Below are 19,221 nucleotides of genomic sequence, written 5' to 3'. Positions count from 1 at the left end.
TGGATACAGAGTCCGAGCTGATTCCTTTGAGTGGCGGTGTACCAGTGGATACAGAGTCCGAGGTGATTCCTTTGGTCTCCACGAAGGGTGTAGCGTTCGCAGAGGTTTTCGGGGGCATCCGAGCCGGCTGGAGCGGCCACGACGATCTCCGGCAGTGACTGGTCGAACTGTTGTTCTGACTGTGACGATGCTGCCGGCTCTATCGACTCACAGTGATGGTAGGTTATGTGGTCCTGATGTCGACGAATTTCGCGGCCGTCCTGCAGGCGAATCACGCAGGACAGTGGACCTGGCTTCTCGATGATGTCCCCCGGTAGCCACGTCGCACCTGCACCAACATTTCGGGCAAACACTGGATCTCCTATGTTGATACAGCGACTGTTGGACGACTTATCGTGCACCAACTTTTGATTAAGCTGGCTCTGATAAACATTTGATGATATGTCCGGTTTGAGATTGTCAAGTGTCGATCTCAAGTGTCGTTTCATCAATAACTCAGACGGAGCTGCACCAGTTGTTGATTGTGGCGTGATGCGGTATTTGAACAGGAGACGAGAATGCTTTGCTTCCAGGGTTCCCTCCTGAAGTTTCTGCAATCCGGATTTGATGATTCCCACGGATCTTTCGGCCAAGCCATTTGAAGCCTGGTGATGTGGGCTGACAAACTTATGTTTGATGCCGTTCCGACGTGTGAACTCGGCAAACTCAGACCTGGAAAAACACGTACCGTTATCACTCACAATCATCCTGGGCAGACCATGAGTGGCGAAACAGCGTCTGAGTCTTTCGATGACAATAGCTGACGTAGTAACACGCGTCACATAGGCATCAATCCATTTTGTGTGCGCGTCCGTAATTATTAGAATCATGCTGCCGTTAATAGGCCCGGCATAATCGAGATGTAGGCGATACCACGGTTCGCTGGGCCATTCCCAGGGATGCAGTGGTGCTTTCGCAGGTGTATTCCGGGTGCTCTGGCAGGGGTAACAATGTCGAACATGATGTTCGATATCAGCATCAAGATCAGCCACCACACATAGTTTCTGGCGAGTGACTTCAACTTCACAATCCCGGGGTGACAGTCATGGATTTCATCCATGACCCTGGAACGCAGATTTTCGGGAATCACGACACGACATCCCCAGAGTAGGCAACCATTTTCCACGCTAAGATCGTTTTTACGTGCTTTAAAAGCCGCAAAAGCTGGGTCAGGTAGAAAATGCAATCCAAGCTGTACAGCCTGGACAGTTCTGGACTGAACGGGGTCTCGTCGAGTATGTGTGGATCTGGCCGGAATCGACAACACAATCTTCCAGATTATCCATCAGTGCAATAATGGATCCTGGTGTAGGTGAATCATCAACGGATTCTGGAAGGGGTAACCGAGTCATGGCATCTGCATTTGTGAGAGACGAACCGGGCTTATAACATATACAACAACAGGCATCTTAAGGCCAATTTCCCAGCAAGAGCGGGGGTTAGCCTTGCGGTCCTCATGACAATCCTCTCCATTTTGCCCTATTTTCTGCATCTCCCCTTGTTAACCCCCTTGCCCGCATTTGTTCTTCGACCATCTTTAGCCAAGTCTTTCTCGGTCTTCCCCGTCCTCTACTTCCTTCTACATTCATTTCCATCACTCTTCTCAACCAGTCACTTTCATCCTTCCTCAACACATGATCAAACCATCTCAACCTGTTTCTCTTCACAGCATCCATCACAGGCTCTATTCCCATCATCTTTCGCAATTCATCATTTTGTCTTCCTCTCTCTCAACGATACTCCACACATCCACCGAACCATTCGCATTTCCACCCTTTCCAGCCTTCGTTGCTGCATGGGTTCATTACCCATGTCTCGCTCCCATAAATCATAACACTTCTCACACATGCAGCATACACCTTTCCTTTCAGCTTCAACGACACTCCCCTCCTCGTCAGCACGCCACTCAGTTCCCAAAACTTCTTCCATGCACATCTCACTCTGGCAACCGTTGCCGAGTCTGATCCACCTTCTCCATTCAGCATGTCTCCTAGGTAACAAAATGTTTTCACACCTTCCAGCTTCACGCCATCTCCAAGATCCAACTCAACATTTCCTCCATCTGCAGCTCCCTCTGTGCACACCTTACACTTGAATGTAGCTGCCACACTGGTTAATGACCCTCTCAAACCACGACATTTTTGATGAACCCATTCATCGCACATTGTACCACCTTTAGTGTACCACACCTTTAGTGTACCACACCTTTAGTGTACCTTTAGTCTACCACCTTTAGTGTACCACAGCGCACATTGTACATTGAATGGAATTCACTCCAACACCCTTCCTGCACACAGCACACGGCCACTTCCCAGTTCTTTCCACCTCACCACATGCTTTACCACTTGCCATCACCTGTGTTTTTCCGATATTCACCTTCAGACCTTTTGTCTCCATACATTCCTTCCACTTGTTCATCTTCTCCTTCAGTCCTGGTGTAGTCCGGGCTTATAACATATGGTGTAGTCAAAAGCAGCGGGAAATAGGGACCAGCGGATTATCTTGGCCGGTAGTGTGTCAGATGTCGCCTTAGTTGGACCAAACGGACTGATCAGCGGCTTGTGATCAGTGCGAATCGTGAAATGATGTCCAAGAAGGTACTGGTGAAATTTGCTGACGCCGAAAACGATTCCCAATGCTTCCTTATCAAGTTGGAAATAGTTCTTCTCTGCAGGGGACAACGTTCTGGATGCAAATGCAACAGGTCTTTCCGTACCATCAGGCATCACGTGTGATAATAAACTCCCCACTCCATACCGACAGGCATCGCATGTCAGCACAAGATCCTTCTCTGGATCAAAATGAACGAGAACATTGGATGATTTGAGCCAATCCTCAGAGGTCTGGAATGCTGATTGTTCAGTGGACCCCCAGCTCCAGGAGACTCCTTTCCTCAAAAGCCGATAAAGGGGGCCCAAAACGTCGGTCACATTCGGGATGTAACGACCATAGAACTGAAGCAAACCGAGGTATGACTACAATTTAGTTACATCTCGTGGAGCCGGAGCATCCTTGCTAGCTCGGACTTTCTCATCTGTCGGGTGTAGACCCTCGGCATCAATCATATGACCCAGTTACGTGAATGATGGCAACATAAACTTGCACTTGTCTCGACGCAAACGTAGGCCGGAGTCCGAAATCTTCTTCAGAACTCTATCCAGGTTTTGTAGATGTTCCGCGTCCGTACGACCAGTAACCAGAATATCATCCTGGTAACAAACGACGTTGCGTTCGGCGGCAAACAAACTGTCCATGACACGCTGATAAATTCCAGGTGCAGATTTCACTCCAAAACTGAGTCGGTGGTACCTGTACAACCCACGATGTGTGTTGATGGTAAGATACTGTTTCAAATTCTCGTCCAAGCAGAGCTGTAGATAGGCGGATTTGAGATCGAGTTTCGTAAACGTCTTGCCTCCCGTGAGACGAGCATAGAGGTCTTCGATCCTCGGGATTGGATATTTATCCAATGAAGAACACTTGTTCACGGTCATTTTATAATCTCCACATATGCGGATGGACTGGTCCGATTTTATGACCGGAACGATGGGCACCGCCCATTCGGCATATTGGATTTGCTCGATGATGCCCAGATTTTCAAGATTATCCAGTTCCTTGTCAATCCGCTCCCACAGGGCGAAAGGGACTGGGCGAGCTCTGAAAAATATAGGATTGGCATCCCCGTCAACACTGAGTTTAGCTGTATGTCCTTTCAAGGTTCCAAGCTCATCCTTGAAGACATCCGGGTACGTATCCAGCACATTTTTGAGTGTGTATGCTGCGGTAGGAGAAACGTTGGCTGCCCGGAGTTGATGAATGCTTTTCCCCTTCAGTTGAATTATGCTCAACCAGTTCCTGCCAAGTAAGGAAGGGCCCTTTCCAGGAATGACGATCAGGGGTAGGTGAAACTCACGGTTATCATTGCCCACCGTGACGTCACATGTACCGCAGAGAACAATCTTCTCACCTGTATAGGTGGAGAGTCCATAGGTAGTAGGTTTCAGATGGGGTCGTTCAGCATCACTCCACAGGTTTGTGAAAACAGCATGGCCGATGAGCGAGACGGCCGCACCAGTGTCGACCTCCATTTGCAATGGTCGATTGTTGACGACAACAGTGGGAAGAAGAGGGTCCCGCTTATGGTGAGAATCAATATGAAACAGGTCACACGATTCTGAGTTGTCGGAAACAGAGCTCACCTGGTCAAGCTCAGGTTCCTCCAAACCGATAAACTGATGAATCTTCTTGTCAGCAGCTTTCTCTTTTTCCCGATTTGCGAGTGATGCAAGCTGGAGCAATATGGCCAGTTTTCGAACAGAAATGGCAGGTTGCATCTCTGAACCGACACGTCTCCGGAGGGTGCTTTCCGTTGCACCGAAAACATTTGTTGTGGGTTTGAGACCGCACTGGCTTCTGACGAGGAGCCTTGTTCCAACGGTTTTGGCTGATCATGATCCAACCGATTCACAGCAGGGCTGGTACCAGACGAGCGAGCGGCACCGATGCTTGTAGCGTTGCGTTCAGCACTTTCCATGGAAATGGCGATGTCTCTGGCATTTTGGAACGTCAGTCTTCTCTCAGCAAGCAGGCGTCTACGAATGTGGTCATCGGACATGCCAACCACCAGCAAATCACGGAGCATGCCATCAATCGTGTCCCCAAACTCACACAGATGTGACAGTTTTTTGAGGTGTGCAATGAAGTCTGCGATCGACTGACCTTGATGCTGTCTGCACATGTAAAAATTAAACCGACTCAGGATGACTGAAGGAGATGGATTACAATGTTCCTTCAAAGCGGCCTTGAGCTCTGCATACGTGAGCTCCTGGATTGTCCGAGGCTGAATCAGGTTTTTAACGAGTGTGAACGTCTCACCCCCGCAAACGAACAGAAAGACGGCCTTCATCAGGGCTTCGGTCGCGATGCCGTTCGCCTCGAAGTAGAAAGACAACCGCTCGGAATACGTGTCAAAATCTCCCTCATGAGGGTCGAATTCATCGATATGGCCGAAAGAAGTCATGGTCTAGATATCCCATCCTCGTCGTCATGTAAGGTATCTCGAGAGACTACGATCGATTGTAGCACACGTTTATTGACTCCCCCGATACAGGCCCGATTCACAGCAGCGCCATCCGAGCAGGGCCGTAACTTCTGGAAAAACGGAAATAAACCCGCGGTCACGGTGTAGGGATACAACGGTGAATACTTGCAGCTTCAAACATGACACCTGTCACTTCACAGACAGGAATAAAGATAGATTTACGTATGCTTTAAAGGCGGTGTATAATCAGAAATACTGTTTGATAGGTCGATATATTACTGTTATATGAATAAAATGCAAATGCTGAAAGAAGAAGTATTGAATATAGCAAGCGTTTTCTGAATCTAATCGATAAAGGAAACGGGATTGAATGAAACTCACCTTTATTATAAGTGAAGAAGAAGATGGTGGATTTTTGTTTTAATGGAAATTGAATTGAAACAGGCCCATCTATTGTAACCTTACTCAACTATGTCATACTGTTTGCAGATTTCCTAACATCTGATTCATAACGCTGCCGATTGTGTAGGGGGTACCGTTATTGTTCGATTTGGACAATTGTCGACAGCCGGACACATGCATGCACTCCTGCGTTGATTGAAGGCCTAAAGGCCTCTTGCGTTGATTGATGGGCATAAAGGCCTCCTGCGTTGATTGATGGGCCTAAAGGCCTCCTGCGTTGATTGATGGGCCAAAGGCCTCCTGCGTTGATTGATGGGCCTAAAGGCCTCCTGTATTGAAGTTCCTTGCAAGGGAACTCATATTATAAAAACTAGCAATGGTGTCCGCGCCTACGGGCGGGGCTTCAATTGGGAGGCCCAAATGAAAAGGCAAAATATCAGAAATTGAATGCTTTTTTAAATTTTAAACGATTTATATAAACATCCGTTAAATAATATCACACGCAAATCATCAAAATCTAAATAGTATTTGTAGAATTTCAATAAAAGCCACATCACTGTTCATATTGGTAAATATTATTCCATCGTGTTTGGAAAAACTGGAAAATCTTACTTTAATTCACCAAATGTCCGTCCGCCTGTCTGTCTGTCTGTCTGTCTGTTCGAAGGTACCGTAAAAACTGCTGAACCGATCGCAACGATATTTTGGGTGGGTAATCCTGGGATCTCCAGGAGTAAAATAGGCTATTTAGTTTTCCCAATTTCAGCTTTGGTCTCCAGCATTCTCAGGTTTGGACTCCCGCATAACATTCGCATTCGCATAACGTTCATTGTGATGATGTTTTCATTGTGATGATGTTTTCATTGTGACGATGTTGTTTTCCCGGGTGCCGCACAAACGGCTGCACCGATCGCTGCACAAACTCGGTGACCTCGGACAAAGACATTTTATAAGGACACGGGTTGAATCCCTGCTTGAGAGAATTCTAATCCATTTCAACTGAAGGAAACACGTATCGGGAGTACATACGACATAGCGATTGTGAACACGATTATCGATCACGATTCACGATCACGATCATCGTGTATCGATCACTGTGGGACATTTGGTGAATTATTGTAAGATACTGTTTAGATTTTGATGATTTGCGTGTGATATGATTTAACGGATGTTTATATGAATCGTTTAAAATAAAAATAAAAAGCCTTCAATTTCTGATATTTTACCTTTTCATTTGGGCCTCCCAGTTGAAGCCCCGCCCGTAGGGCAGGTACCGTTGCTAGTTGGAAAAATTGGGGGAAAAAATTGGAAAAGCAAGAGCCTATTTTACTCCAGGGGGTCCCAGGATTACCCACCCAAAATTTTGTTGCGATCGGTTCAGCCGTTTTTGCGGTACCTGGGAACAGACAGACAGATGGACAGACATTTGGTGAATTATAGTAAGATGCCCAATTACCAAAGCATGTCATGGCATGTTATATTAATTATACTATAAGCAACCGACCAAGAGATGGCAACCGTGGCAGAAGTGTGTTTGCAAATTATCCGTCTGATCTTGGGTCCAGTTTCTCGCAAAACTGCATCCAATTCAACCTATTGGTCGGGGCAATGCAAACCAGGAGGCACCGTGCACTCGTGCAGTGAAGCAAACCGTCCATAAAGCTGGCTGCTGAGTCTGCAATGTGGACAATAAACATACGGTACTGCTGTATTTTTCATCAAGAAAAGCCATTTCGGTCGGTACGATGATTAAATTTTACATTCCTGGTGAAGATTCCCCCCCCCCGTGCTTGAGCCACTTCAAACTGCACACACTGTTACGGAAACAAACACGCATTTCTCATATCTGTGACACCAACTTCTTGTGCCTGTTGTGTCGTGCTCTTTCCCTCCAGCTCTTCTCTTTCAAGGCTGCTGCCCATCACCGACTCATGGTGTCTCTGATCTCAGGAACTGAGATTTTTTTTCTTATCCTTCCTTACCAGGAGGCCCATCGAGATGTAAATTGTTTATTTATTTTTTTCTGCCTGCCACTTTTCTGCCCTTTATTTTCTGCCCTGCCCCTTTTCCTGCCTGCCACTGTCCTTCACGTCCTGTAATTGTGCACCTGTTCCCCCCTTCTACCATTCTGCCAGTCTGTTTTTGTCTTTCTGCGGGATTCTTATACAAGCCTTGACTTCAGTAGATAATACACTTAAGCTTGCACATAGGGTGTTCTGGTTTGTCTCCGAGGGCCGAGCCCATTACAACTGTAATGGGCTCAAAAAGCTACGCTAGTTGCACATTTCCGACAGGAGATCAGATCAGTTGCTAACTAACCTGTTCCACAAATATAATAAACATTTAAATCGAATGACCACAACGCGCTGTCTCGTAAAAAGACTTCATCCAGAAATTATAGTACATAGATGAGAATGTCAATTTTTGCCCCATTTCCCCTCTCCTCAAATGTGCATGTTTTGGAGGAGTAAACTTCTCACCCAAAACATGCATTCCCCTTCCAGTATACACCGATTGCGAGAACCAAACTCCCTAATTCTGATTCCCCATATCAGTATTATTTTCCGCAACTCTCAAGTGATGCAACAAAAAACTGCAAACATGAATAAACTAGAACGGTATTCAGTAGAGAGCCCTCCGCCTGGTTGGCCATGTCACTCAATGGTGAAGAATCACTTACAAATTAAATAATTGTCATATCCGAATCCATATTCAGATCTTCACCAAAATCGAATCGATTCTTCCTGGTCACACACACAACCTGTCCACCAGGTTTCAGCCAAATCCATCCCTAACCTTTTGAGATATCCTGCTATGTATTGTTTTTGACCCGATCTCCCAATGGTGAAGAATCACTTAAAAAAATTATTAAATAATTCTCATATCCGAATCCATATTCAGATCTTCACCAAAATCTAATCGAATCGTCCTTGTCAGACATCCAACATGTCCACCAAGTTTCGTCCAAATACGTCCACAACCTTTTGAGATATCCTGCTATGTATCGTTTTTGGCCCTATCTCCCAATGTTGAAGAATCACTTAAAAATTCTAGTAGCCGGATCCGAATCCGGATCTTCACCAAAATCTAATAATTTCGTCCGTGTTACATGCACTACCTCTATACCAAACTTCGTCCGAATCCATCCACAACCTTTTGAGATTTTTTGTTCACAAACAGACAAACAAACAAAAAATAGACAGGGGTGAAAACATAACCACCATCCACCTTTGGTGGCGGAGGTAAATATCATGTCATATGTTATTATGTATGTCACATCTTGGATACAAGTCCCATCTTGGCTACCCGTACAAGTCCCATCTTGGATACAAGTTCCATCTTGGCTACCCGTACAAGTCCCATCTTCGACACAAATTCCATCTTGGATGCAAGCCACATGTTGGACACAAGTCCCATCTTGGACACAAGTCCAATTTTGTCTACTCGTACAAGTCCCATATTGGATGCAAGTCCCAACTTGGCTACTCGTACAAGTCCCATCTTGGCAACTCGTACAAGTCCCATCTTGGGTACTCGTACAAGTCCCATCTTAGATATAAGTCCCATCTTAGACATGTCATTAAGTCATTAAGAGAGATACATTTTACTGCCTTCAGTAATGAATTTGATTAAACTAGGGCATGCCCGTACTATATATAAGCTAGGACGTGCCCGTACGTGGGTGCCCGTTCCTTGCAAAAAAAAAAAAACTGCAAAAAAAAAACAATGGTTTGGTCCATTCGCAACGACCACAGAACCCCCCCCCCTCTCTATTTACATGAATGGTTTGGTCCATTCGCAAAGCCAAAGCGAACGACCACAGAACCCCCCCCTCTATTTACATGAATGGTTTGGTCCATTCGCAAAGCCAAAGCGAACGACCACAGAACCCCCCCCCCCCCTCTATTTACATGAATGGTTTGGTCCATTCGCAACGGCAAAGCGAACGGCGAACGGCTAAATCGCCATAGCTCGGTAAGTACTTGTCCGATTAATTTCAAACCTTGAAAAGGCACATCCTCGGGTCCCCAGCAATATACCTGGCAAGTTTCAAGTATATCGGACCGGTAGTTGTCGAGAAACAGCGGTCACAGACAAACGTACAGACGTACAGACGTACAGACGTACAAACGTACAAACGTACAGAGATTACTGGAATTATAGATAGATGTTCAAAATATTTCATCTGACACACTCAGGCCTTGGTTTGTTCTATATTGCCAGTTTGAACCTGTTGCAGTAAACAGGCTCACTCTCCCCTCAGACCCCTCCACGAAAAAGCTCCAATTATACATTGTAAATTCACCCTCATTTGTAAGCATACATGGTGACACACGAAACGATGAGTTTTCATTTCTTTGCGGGTCGGTAAGCAGTGAAGCCTAGCACCACACATCAAGAGAATATTGTGCAAAATAACCATTTGGTGCAGTTTTGGACGTGGTGACTAAAGGATGGTTATTAACAGAGCAGATTCATCAAAGGGACAGTTAATTCTGCCTGAAATATGGCCGTGCTTTACACAGACATTTTGCCACGTTTGTGTAACGTGGGCAAACACGATCGCTCCGGCAAGACGAAGCAACTACCCTGAATGCGAAAGATGCCCTTGGCTTTCTCCGTGAGGTTCTCGAAGATCACGTCATTTCTCGTAAGTTCCCAGACAGGCACCAAAATGGAATAAGATGGCCCACTCGCAGCCCAGACCAAAATCGATTCTTTTTTTTTATTCTCCATGAGTCTTTACACAAAAGCCATGAACTCTCATAGAGCTGAGAGTTGTGGAATTGTGCAAATCGATGGAGAAGGACTTATGAGGCAGAGTAGCGAATAACTGTGTCCGTTGGTTGGTCAAACACCGGTCACACCAAACATGTGGTTCATGAAAAATACATCTACAAGGATTGCTCATATTCGATAAACACATTGGTTGTTGCCATGGAAACAGAATTTTTAAAATAAAGTTTCAATCGCAATTGTAAATGTTTCCTCATTTTGTGGGTCACCTTGTACCTTTGTGGCCTCAAATTCAGGAATGATAAGTAGTTGTGCGGAAGACGTGGTGGAGATGAAAACATGGTCCTTTTGGGCTTGGAACACACAACTTGGAAATACTAAATCTTGGTGTGTTTGTGCATTCCCACAATGGATAATGTTATATTCTGTGCATTTCAAAAGTGAACAGCATTATGAACATTTAAAAGCAGGCTGCATTGTATAACAACCTCGGCAAAAATACGTCGGTGATTTGAATGTGAAATGAGGGCCAGATGTATGAAAACGTGAGCTTTCGCTAATGCAATTTGCTGGAGAATTCAAGGCAATGCGGGGTACCATTCCTGGCCAGACAATTATTAAAACCAGGTGGTATGATGTCAGAAACCATCAAGTGGTCTTTATACAGTCAATCAAATAAGCTGAGCCACGGCTGCCGTGCTCTCGGCTATCACATACAAGAGGTAGAGAGAGAAAAAGGACAATGCTGCATCTTATTGGGATAATAAACCAATATCCCAAAACAACCTTTCAAATGGCATCTGAGAGAATACGCACAAAGCATCTCACTCGGGTACCACATTGTGGCATCCCCCTCGGGTACCATGTCTAGGCATCCCTTGGGTACATATAGGCATCTCTCGGGCACCACGTCTAAACATCCCTTGGGTACCATGTCTAGGCATCATTTGGTTGCCACATCTCTGCATCTCTCGGGTACCAAGTCTCGGCATCAATTAAAAATTCCCTGATATGATCAGGACGTAATCATCACTCTGTACATGTGGAGAAAGGCTGAAGACAATACAACAATAAAGTTGAACATCATCATCATGCACCCCCCCCCCCCCCCCCCCATTCATCATTCTAAATTCAGGACATAACCTCCATATGGCCCCCCTTCACACCCCCTCACCACTAACATCATGGTTACCCCGCTGCACATGTAAAAGAGACGAGAAGACCACACAAGACAAAATGGGGGCAGAGGGATGAAGGCTCCAAGCAAACAGCATGAAAGCCCGAAGTGCAGGATGAAGCAAGCAAGATGGGACCCATGGTTTACAGCAGATATTTTAAAAATTCCCTTTTTAAGTCCATTTTCCCTGCTAGAGTGGGGGTTAGCCTTGCAGGCCCCATGACAATCATCATGGTTCCCTTTTTGAGGCAATGTTTTTACGGCCGGATGCCCTTCTTGACGCCAACCCTTTAGTCGCCTCTTACGACACGCAGGGATACGGTGTACCTATTCTAAACCGGGGCACACACCGGCACATTCATCCCAGCAAGCTGGTACTCAATTTGCCGACCTCGGAAGGATGACAGGCTGAGTCAACCCCCCTGGCGTTAATTCAAGGATCGACCGGGATTCAAACTCAGCATCCTAGGATCCCAAGCCGGCACCCGAACCGCTAAGCCAACACCAGGCTGGTTTACAGCAGGTAATAAATAGTTTGGCTTTTTTCATCTTGAGATTGAAAATGGAATGATGAAAATACATGAATATGGGGATGATTGCTTGATCAATCTATTCACGTCAGAGGTCAAAGTAGCAAAGCGTCAGGAACCAGATTTCAACCTGCTCAAGAAAGTCTGCACGACTGACAATCAATACCATTTACTCTCAACTCCTCAGGAAATATCAATTAACATTTACCAAATATGAAATGAAATATGAGATGAAACTTTTTTTTTCTTTAAACCCCATGAACATCTTAGTGCTGGTTTTGGTGCTGGTTTTGGTGCTGGTTTCGGTGCTGGTTTCGGTGCTGGTTTCGGTGCTGGCTCGCACACAAAAGGATTCTGCAATTTGTTTACTTCAAACGTTGCAACGGTAACTACATTTTCACCTTTATCTGTGAATGTCGCTGTTTTGCTAAAATGGCCAATTGTTCTGGAACTTTCGCAAAAACACAGGGAAATTCTGAAGGATTTAATTATACCGTGGGATTTGGGAAAGGCTTGCAAACACACGGCTATGAGCAGCAACACATCATAGAGTACGGAATGGAAAAGAAACGTTTGTGATCAACAGCAGGTGTTTGCGGAACTGGCAGAGCCAGCTCCAAAATACGCATTCCATGTTCATCATCCATGGCCTGAGTGACAAAATGGGATTCAGAGCTACGCAACAATGGAGAATCAATTGGAAATGGGAATCCGATAACACGACGCGATGGGACAACGAAGAAATGTTTTTGTGAGTTCTTCGCAATTGGCGGAGCAGGCCTCGACACGATTTCCAAGCGTCGCTAATTACAGAACAAGTGTGGTTTTACCGTGTCTATGGCCCATCCACGACAGCATCGACGCATGCCCACATACCTGGAACATGTCCGTGTCGGGGTTGTGTGTGTACTCCACCACCACGGTGTGGTTCCGCGACAGCGTGTACGAGATGCTATGCTGATCTTTGCTGCTCACGGCCTGCAGGGAAGTAAGATGTGCAAGTCAAGTAAACAAGCCGTGCAATTCATCGATTTTTTTTGTTTAAAAAAAATTGTCAATCAGAGAGGTGGATGAACAAACACCATGATTAATTAAAACATTCATAATCTAACAATTAAGAAAATATAAACATTAGACAGGTACAATTGCGTGTTCAACTTATATGGTCTAACATAGCCATGCATGAACCAGGAAGAAGATCCCAAGTATTGAGTTAATGAAAGAGAAAGTACCAATGAAAGGATGAAAAAAGGTATTACAAGGAGGAAAGTCGGGTTGGGTCAGTAGGCAATTGGTATTCAATAAAAACCACATGGAATGAAAACAGGCAAGCGGTTAAGAACACACCAACAGGTTAGCTATTCTCACTCGGGTACCACATTTGCTGTGCAGTATATTCCAAAAAGTATATAAATATCAATGCTTTTTGTGGTTTTTCTTTTGCCACAAAATCCAACCAGCCATACACACAGCAAGTACAGGTAGTGGACAAAAAAAATGGAAACACCTGGGTAAATGATGGACACCAAGCAACAGCTTCCACACAGGTGGGGCCCATGTATTAATTAAGCAAATAACATCCCAGCATGCTTAGGGTCATGTATAAGAATGCTGCACAGGCCTGGTTGCCTATAATTATGGCTAGCATGGCTACAAGAGGAGACCCTCGAATGCCCCCACCCACAGAGCATGTGTGGTCGCCCAATGGTTTGATGAGCATGACACTTTAGGGACTGCACCACACATTGATGAATCACCATACCTGTGAAACACCGGGACAACAATTTATAGCCGGGTCGGGATTCAAACCCAGGCTAGACAGCATAGAGGTGAGTGTTTGTACCTCTAGGCCTAGGCCATCCTGGCAACCCTGGAAATGTGCAATGTCACATCAACTGATATTTAATCTGAGAAGCAGTATTTGGTCAAAACGAGTAAAGCTATGAATTAATGGGGGTGAATGAAATTGCCGAACACGGTCCCAGTGGCATTCTTGGTATCAGGGCTTTGAGCTTCATGGATGGCAAAAACAGCCTGTCCACCTGTTTCATTTCCAAACATTGTTATCCTTCGCAACAACAGCTCTGGGCATTGTAACCCAACCTTGACCAACATTTGAGGATCTCTGATTAACTTCGTGATCAGTGCAGATATGATATGACACAACAAAACATGCCCATCTGCATCGCTTCACTTGAGGACCCCAAATGGGACTGTCTACTTATCTCAATCCTCTTCCTTTAATCTCAACATTATCAAATCCCTCCGTCCCACCCCGCAAATTTGCTGCTGGCATCTGCTTTTCATTCAACGGCCAAAACTAACCGTAGCATTCTCCTGGGCTTATCCCTTATCCTTTCTATAAAGATGAGGACGACGACGAAGAATGAGGAGAAAAAAATATCGATTCCCGGCCAAGTAAACGGCACTCCTGCTGCCCCATGCTTTATTGCCTGCCCAGCTTATGCTGGCAGGTTATTACACAGCGCTTCACTTGAGCAATGGGCCTGCAGGGTTCAATGCCCACCCTCGGGACGCACGCCTCCTACACCCTAATGCACAACGCAATGAGCGCGGCACAAGGAAAGGCTTTCATAATTTATTTGGCGGTTCTGTTTATCCTGCCCATGATAAATGTGAAGAGTCCTCACATGCCACAGAAGCTCCTGGGGGGCGAAACGGAAAACTTCCCTGAGGCATGGGGGGAAATCTGCCCGAAAGCTTGACCCACCAGGCAATAAAAACAAGTAACGAAGAGTAAACAGAAGGTATTGAAAGTCGATGAAACAGATTCGGAGCATAAATGGTTTACATTAGCGAAGGGGAAGCAAGAATCCACCAAACAGATGACTCCCTTTTCACCGGCATGGGTTTTGTGGCCATTATTGATGGCTCTGCTCTCACTCATCAAATAATCAACTGAGTCCAATGGACTTCGATCTGGTGAAATTGCATGTTCTCAGCAATAACCACCTGCTCAAACAAAATAAGGAACAAGGATTCTTTTACCATGGAATAATTATGAGGATAAACGAATCCGGTCGTGTTCAATTCATGTCTGCACAAAAAAAAAGAAAAAAAAGATTGCAACAGCTATTATATTAACGCACACACGCACGCACGCACGCACAAACGTGCACATGGAAGCAGCAACGGAGGCACACATGGGCGCGCAGACGCACTCTAGGCTCAGCATAACACATGCGTTGCAGTACTGTACACTCTCACTCATTCAAATACCTAGAATTAAAATGAGATCCAAGAAAGACCATCTTTACCATTTCAAAATGGCAAAATTAAAATCGACAGGTTTTAAAAGCAAAGCATCCATTTACTCAGGTTGGGCTGAATATTGTATCACATCACATAGAGGTTTGGAAATTAAATCTCAAATCCATTTACCTTACTATACGCATTGGGGTCTGTGCTCCGTCCGCTCGGACTCCACAATCTTACAACGTCAAAGGACAATAAAATAAAGAAAAGATTGGTCTAATGACAAAAAAGCAGCCAATGGAGATGGAGATGAGATCAATCTGTTATGTAGGATGGTCTTATTCATTTGTATGGAGCACAAGACAGGGTAGCATCATTGACTGAGGGTGCGGCTCTGCTGCTGATGCAATGCCCTCTGCTGGTTAGGGCAGGAATTTGTAATTTGTCCTTTGTGGCGGCAATAGCTCACATAGGATCTTTAACATCCACGAACAAATGGCCGCAAACCGCTAATTCAACGTCCACCCGAGATACAGCAAACACCCTGCCTATGAAACACCAGGATTACAGTTTATAGCTGGGTCGGGATTCAAGCCCAAGCTAGACAGCTTTGAGGCGAGTGTCTGGACCTCCAGGTCATCCTATAAGCTCTGTAGGATGGTGATGGAGAGAGATGTCCACAGGGGCATCCCCACAATGGAAACTAGCTTCCCGGCCCTGAAAACAGTTTGCCTTAACCAATCAGCACATCTGATTATTGTATAGAACGGTTCATATATAAATAACGTTCCCGTCTGCGAGCAAATAACAGTCGATATATTCTTGTCTTATAGACAGTTGACTTCATTTACTGTAATGTCACTTGTTAGTGATGTTGATGAAGTATTTATTGACTCAATTTCACCGAGTGGGGAAGGATGGGTAGATCAATGGAGCCGGCATGGGGCCTCACCAGGGACATATAAATATAAACCCGTATACACAAATACACCTCTCATTAGGCCAACTATATTTCTTATTTTTGAGAGGGTGGTTAAAGGGGGTTAGAATTTGGGTGAGGAATGGTGAAGAATGAACACAAACACAGCACATTCGTCTTTTGACAAAACCCTCGAGATCACAGACACACGTGTGCAAACGCGCGCACACACACACACACCTGCCAATATCAATGTACCACTCAAGGTACCTATCTAATTCCAGCTTAAACCTACAGGTAGTGGACAACAAATGGAAGCACCAATGTAAAATCATTTAATAGGGCGTTGGGCCACCATGTGTGGCCAGTACGGCCTGTATGCGCCGTGACAGTCCACCAGGGTCTGGAATCCTGCAGGAGGGATACGGCACTATTATTCCACGAGGAAGGCCATCAACTCACACCTGTTTCATGGAGGTGGAAAACGCTGTCAGGCGTCGTTTCAGAATATCACATGAATGCTCGATTGGGTTCAAATCTGGTGACAGAGGCCATGACATAAGGATACCATCAGTCATGTTCATCACACCATTGGGCGACCACACGTGATCTGTGGATGGAGGCATTGGGGCGTCTCCTTCTCCCAACCATGCTTGCCATAATTATAGGCAACCAGGCCTGTGCAGCATTTTTATACTTGACCCTAAGGATGCTAGGATGATATTGCTTAATTAACACATGAGCCACATCTGTTTAGAAGCCGTTGCTTGGTGTCCATCATGTACCCAGGTGTTTTCCATTTTTTTGTCCACTACCTCTATCTATTGCTTCTGCTGCCACTACCTTTCCAGGGATATCATTCCATGAACTAACTACTCTGAGTGAAACACAACAGACTTTTTACCGTCCTAACTCTCGTCTTCTTTACGAGGGTTGTATCCTCTGTCACTGTTCATTCTGCTGAAAAGCTTTTTTGTCTTTATTGACCCCCTTCATTACCATAAACACCTTTTTTTATGCTGAAGGCTCCAGGCATGGAGCCCTCATCGAGGCCAGGCCTTAAACAAAAGAGAAGAAAAGTGTATGATGAAAAGTATATGATGTTTGTTTTCGAGAAAGAGAGATTGAAGGTAGCCCAGTAGCTATAATTTGAGCGAGACAGAAAGTAAGACCAGCAATCCTGACATGGAGAGTGCAAGATGGTTCCGGGCACCACTGTAACATTCCTAAGTCAGAACGGTAGTACGACCCTGGGCTGTTGCTGTCTACAACTTACTACCTAAAAAGATCACCTAGCCTCAGAATAGATCTAGTAGTTCAAAGCTACAACCTCTCGATGGTATGACATAGAAATCCTACTTCAGGTGAGGCGACCAAACTTGTACACCCAGCCCACCTCTCGTTTCCGGGACCGACACGCGCTTCCGGGTCAGCCTCGCGTTCTCAGGCCCAATGCTTACTCCTGGGTCCGCCTTGCGTTCCCGGACCCGCAGCTCGCTCCCGGGCCCGCTCCAGGGTCCGCCTCGTGTTCGCGAGCCTGCTGCTTGCTCCCAGGTCTGCTGCTCGCTTCTGGGTCCGCCTTGCATTAACGAGCCCACCGCACATCCACTGGCCCAGGTCCGCATTGTGCTCCCGGGCCTGCTGTTTGATCTCGGGTCCGCTTCGCATGCACTGGCCCAGGCCCGCCTCGTGCTCCCGGGTCTGCCGCATATGCACTGGGCCAGGCCCGCGTCGTGCTCCAGGGCCTGCTGCTCCCTCCCAGGTCCGCCGCACATGCACTGGCCCAGGCCCACCTCGTGCTCCCGGGTCCGCCGCACATACACTGGCGCAGGCCCGCCTCGTGCTCCCGGGTCCGCCGCACATGCACTGGCCCAGGCCCGCCTCGTGCTCCCGGGCCTACTGTTCCCTCCCGGGTCCGCCGCACATGCACTGGCCCAGGCCCGCCTCGTGCTCCCGGGCCTGCTGCTCCCTCCCGGTTCCGCCTCGCATTCACGGACCCGCCGCACTCCACTGGCCCGCTGCGCATTCCCCAACCTGGCATTTTCTCTTTTGGTTTGGGTATTTATTGTCCTAACTAGCCTCCGTTTACTCCTATACTAATCTGTGTTTGACTCTCATCCTATTGTTTTATACCTAATAAATGTCTTCAGCGTATCTTTACTAAGAGCTATAATTGCCTGCTCAAGCACTATGGTCACATTCTGCATTTAACTTTGCATCCCACTGGAATGTGCTGTACACTGTGCATTTATTTGCTCCATGAAGGTTACCCATTTCTCTGATACTAATTACCCTCCTGTTAGCTAATTCACCCAATCTATAGTACCTAACTCTCTCCTCACACATTCCTGGTTTGCATTCTTAAAATGTAATAACCTTACTCGACTATCCCACACTCTAACTCTAAACAGAATTCGTGTACATACTATGTTACGGTCATTTGTCCCCAAATACTCTCCTACCTCCGCATTATTTGGATCATTAGTTTTAAAAGCACTCCTCCCTCACTCACACCCCGATTTGTGCCGTTATCTACAAACTGGCTAAAAAAGTAATCCTGGGCTTTTCTCATCTCCTCTGTCCTTTCCTTGTTCCTGGACCCAATCTAACCAGAGGAAATTAAAATCCCTCATAAGCAATACTCTTTCCTTACCACATGCTCAAATCTTCATTGACTCTTATATCCTATGCTCTTCCTTCACACCATGAGCCCTATAAAAACCTTACTATTCCTCCTACCATATAGAATTTCTATCCTACAGAATCTGCTACATTATTTCCCTCTTTAATGTCGTCTTCGTCTTTCTCTTTTTCTTTTTCTTTCTATATACTGTATATATATATATATATACACACACAATACTGCCTTCATACAGATTACCACACCTCTTATTTGATCTTTCCTATCATACCTATAGAACTATCTTGTAGCCTTCTAGTCAGGGCTCAACATGAACTTTAATCCAGTCTCTTCAAGGGATAAGGAGGTGTTAGATTTTACCTGTCCAGTCAACCATTGCACCTGTGCAGCTATCGTGCTGCGATCATAATTAACCTTCCAGGTAGTAATATTGAACTTATTGAGGTTTTCACATGTCCAACGGACACAAAAGCCTGTCCCGGACAGTTGGACATACGTCAATGTCGAGTCGTACTCGTG

General features: G+C 45.8%; 1 protein-coding gene across 2 annotated transcripts in view; it reads right to left on the bottom strand.

Annotated features, from left to right (window-relative positions):
* Window positions 1–19,221, bottom strand: part of LOC137435522 (E3 ubiquitin-protein ligase pellino homolog 2) — a 336,475-nt gene that overhangs the window by 96,739 nt on the left and 220,515 nt on the right. For both annotated transcript variants that reach the window (XM_068129398.2, XM_068129400.2), the window contains one exon: window positions 12,803–12,904. In XM_068129398.2, the coding sequence (XP_067985499.1) occupies window positions 12,803–12,904 (102 nt within the window). The remainder of the gene's footprint in view (window positions 1–12,802; window positions 12,905–19,221) is intronic.

This window comes from Myxine glutinosa, chromosome 9 (genome assembly GCF_964187855.1).
Source record: "Myxine glutinosa chromosome 9, kmMyxGlut1.1, whole genome shotgun sequence".
Classification (NCBI taxonomy): Eukaryota; Metazoa; Chordata; class Myxini; order Myxiniformes; family Myxinidae; genus Myxine; species Myxine glutinosa.
This window is presented reverse-complemented; position numbering and strand designations above follow the sequence as displayed.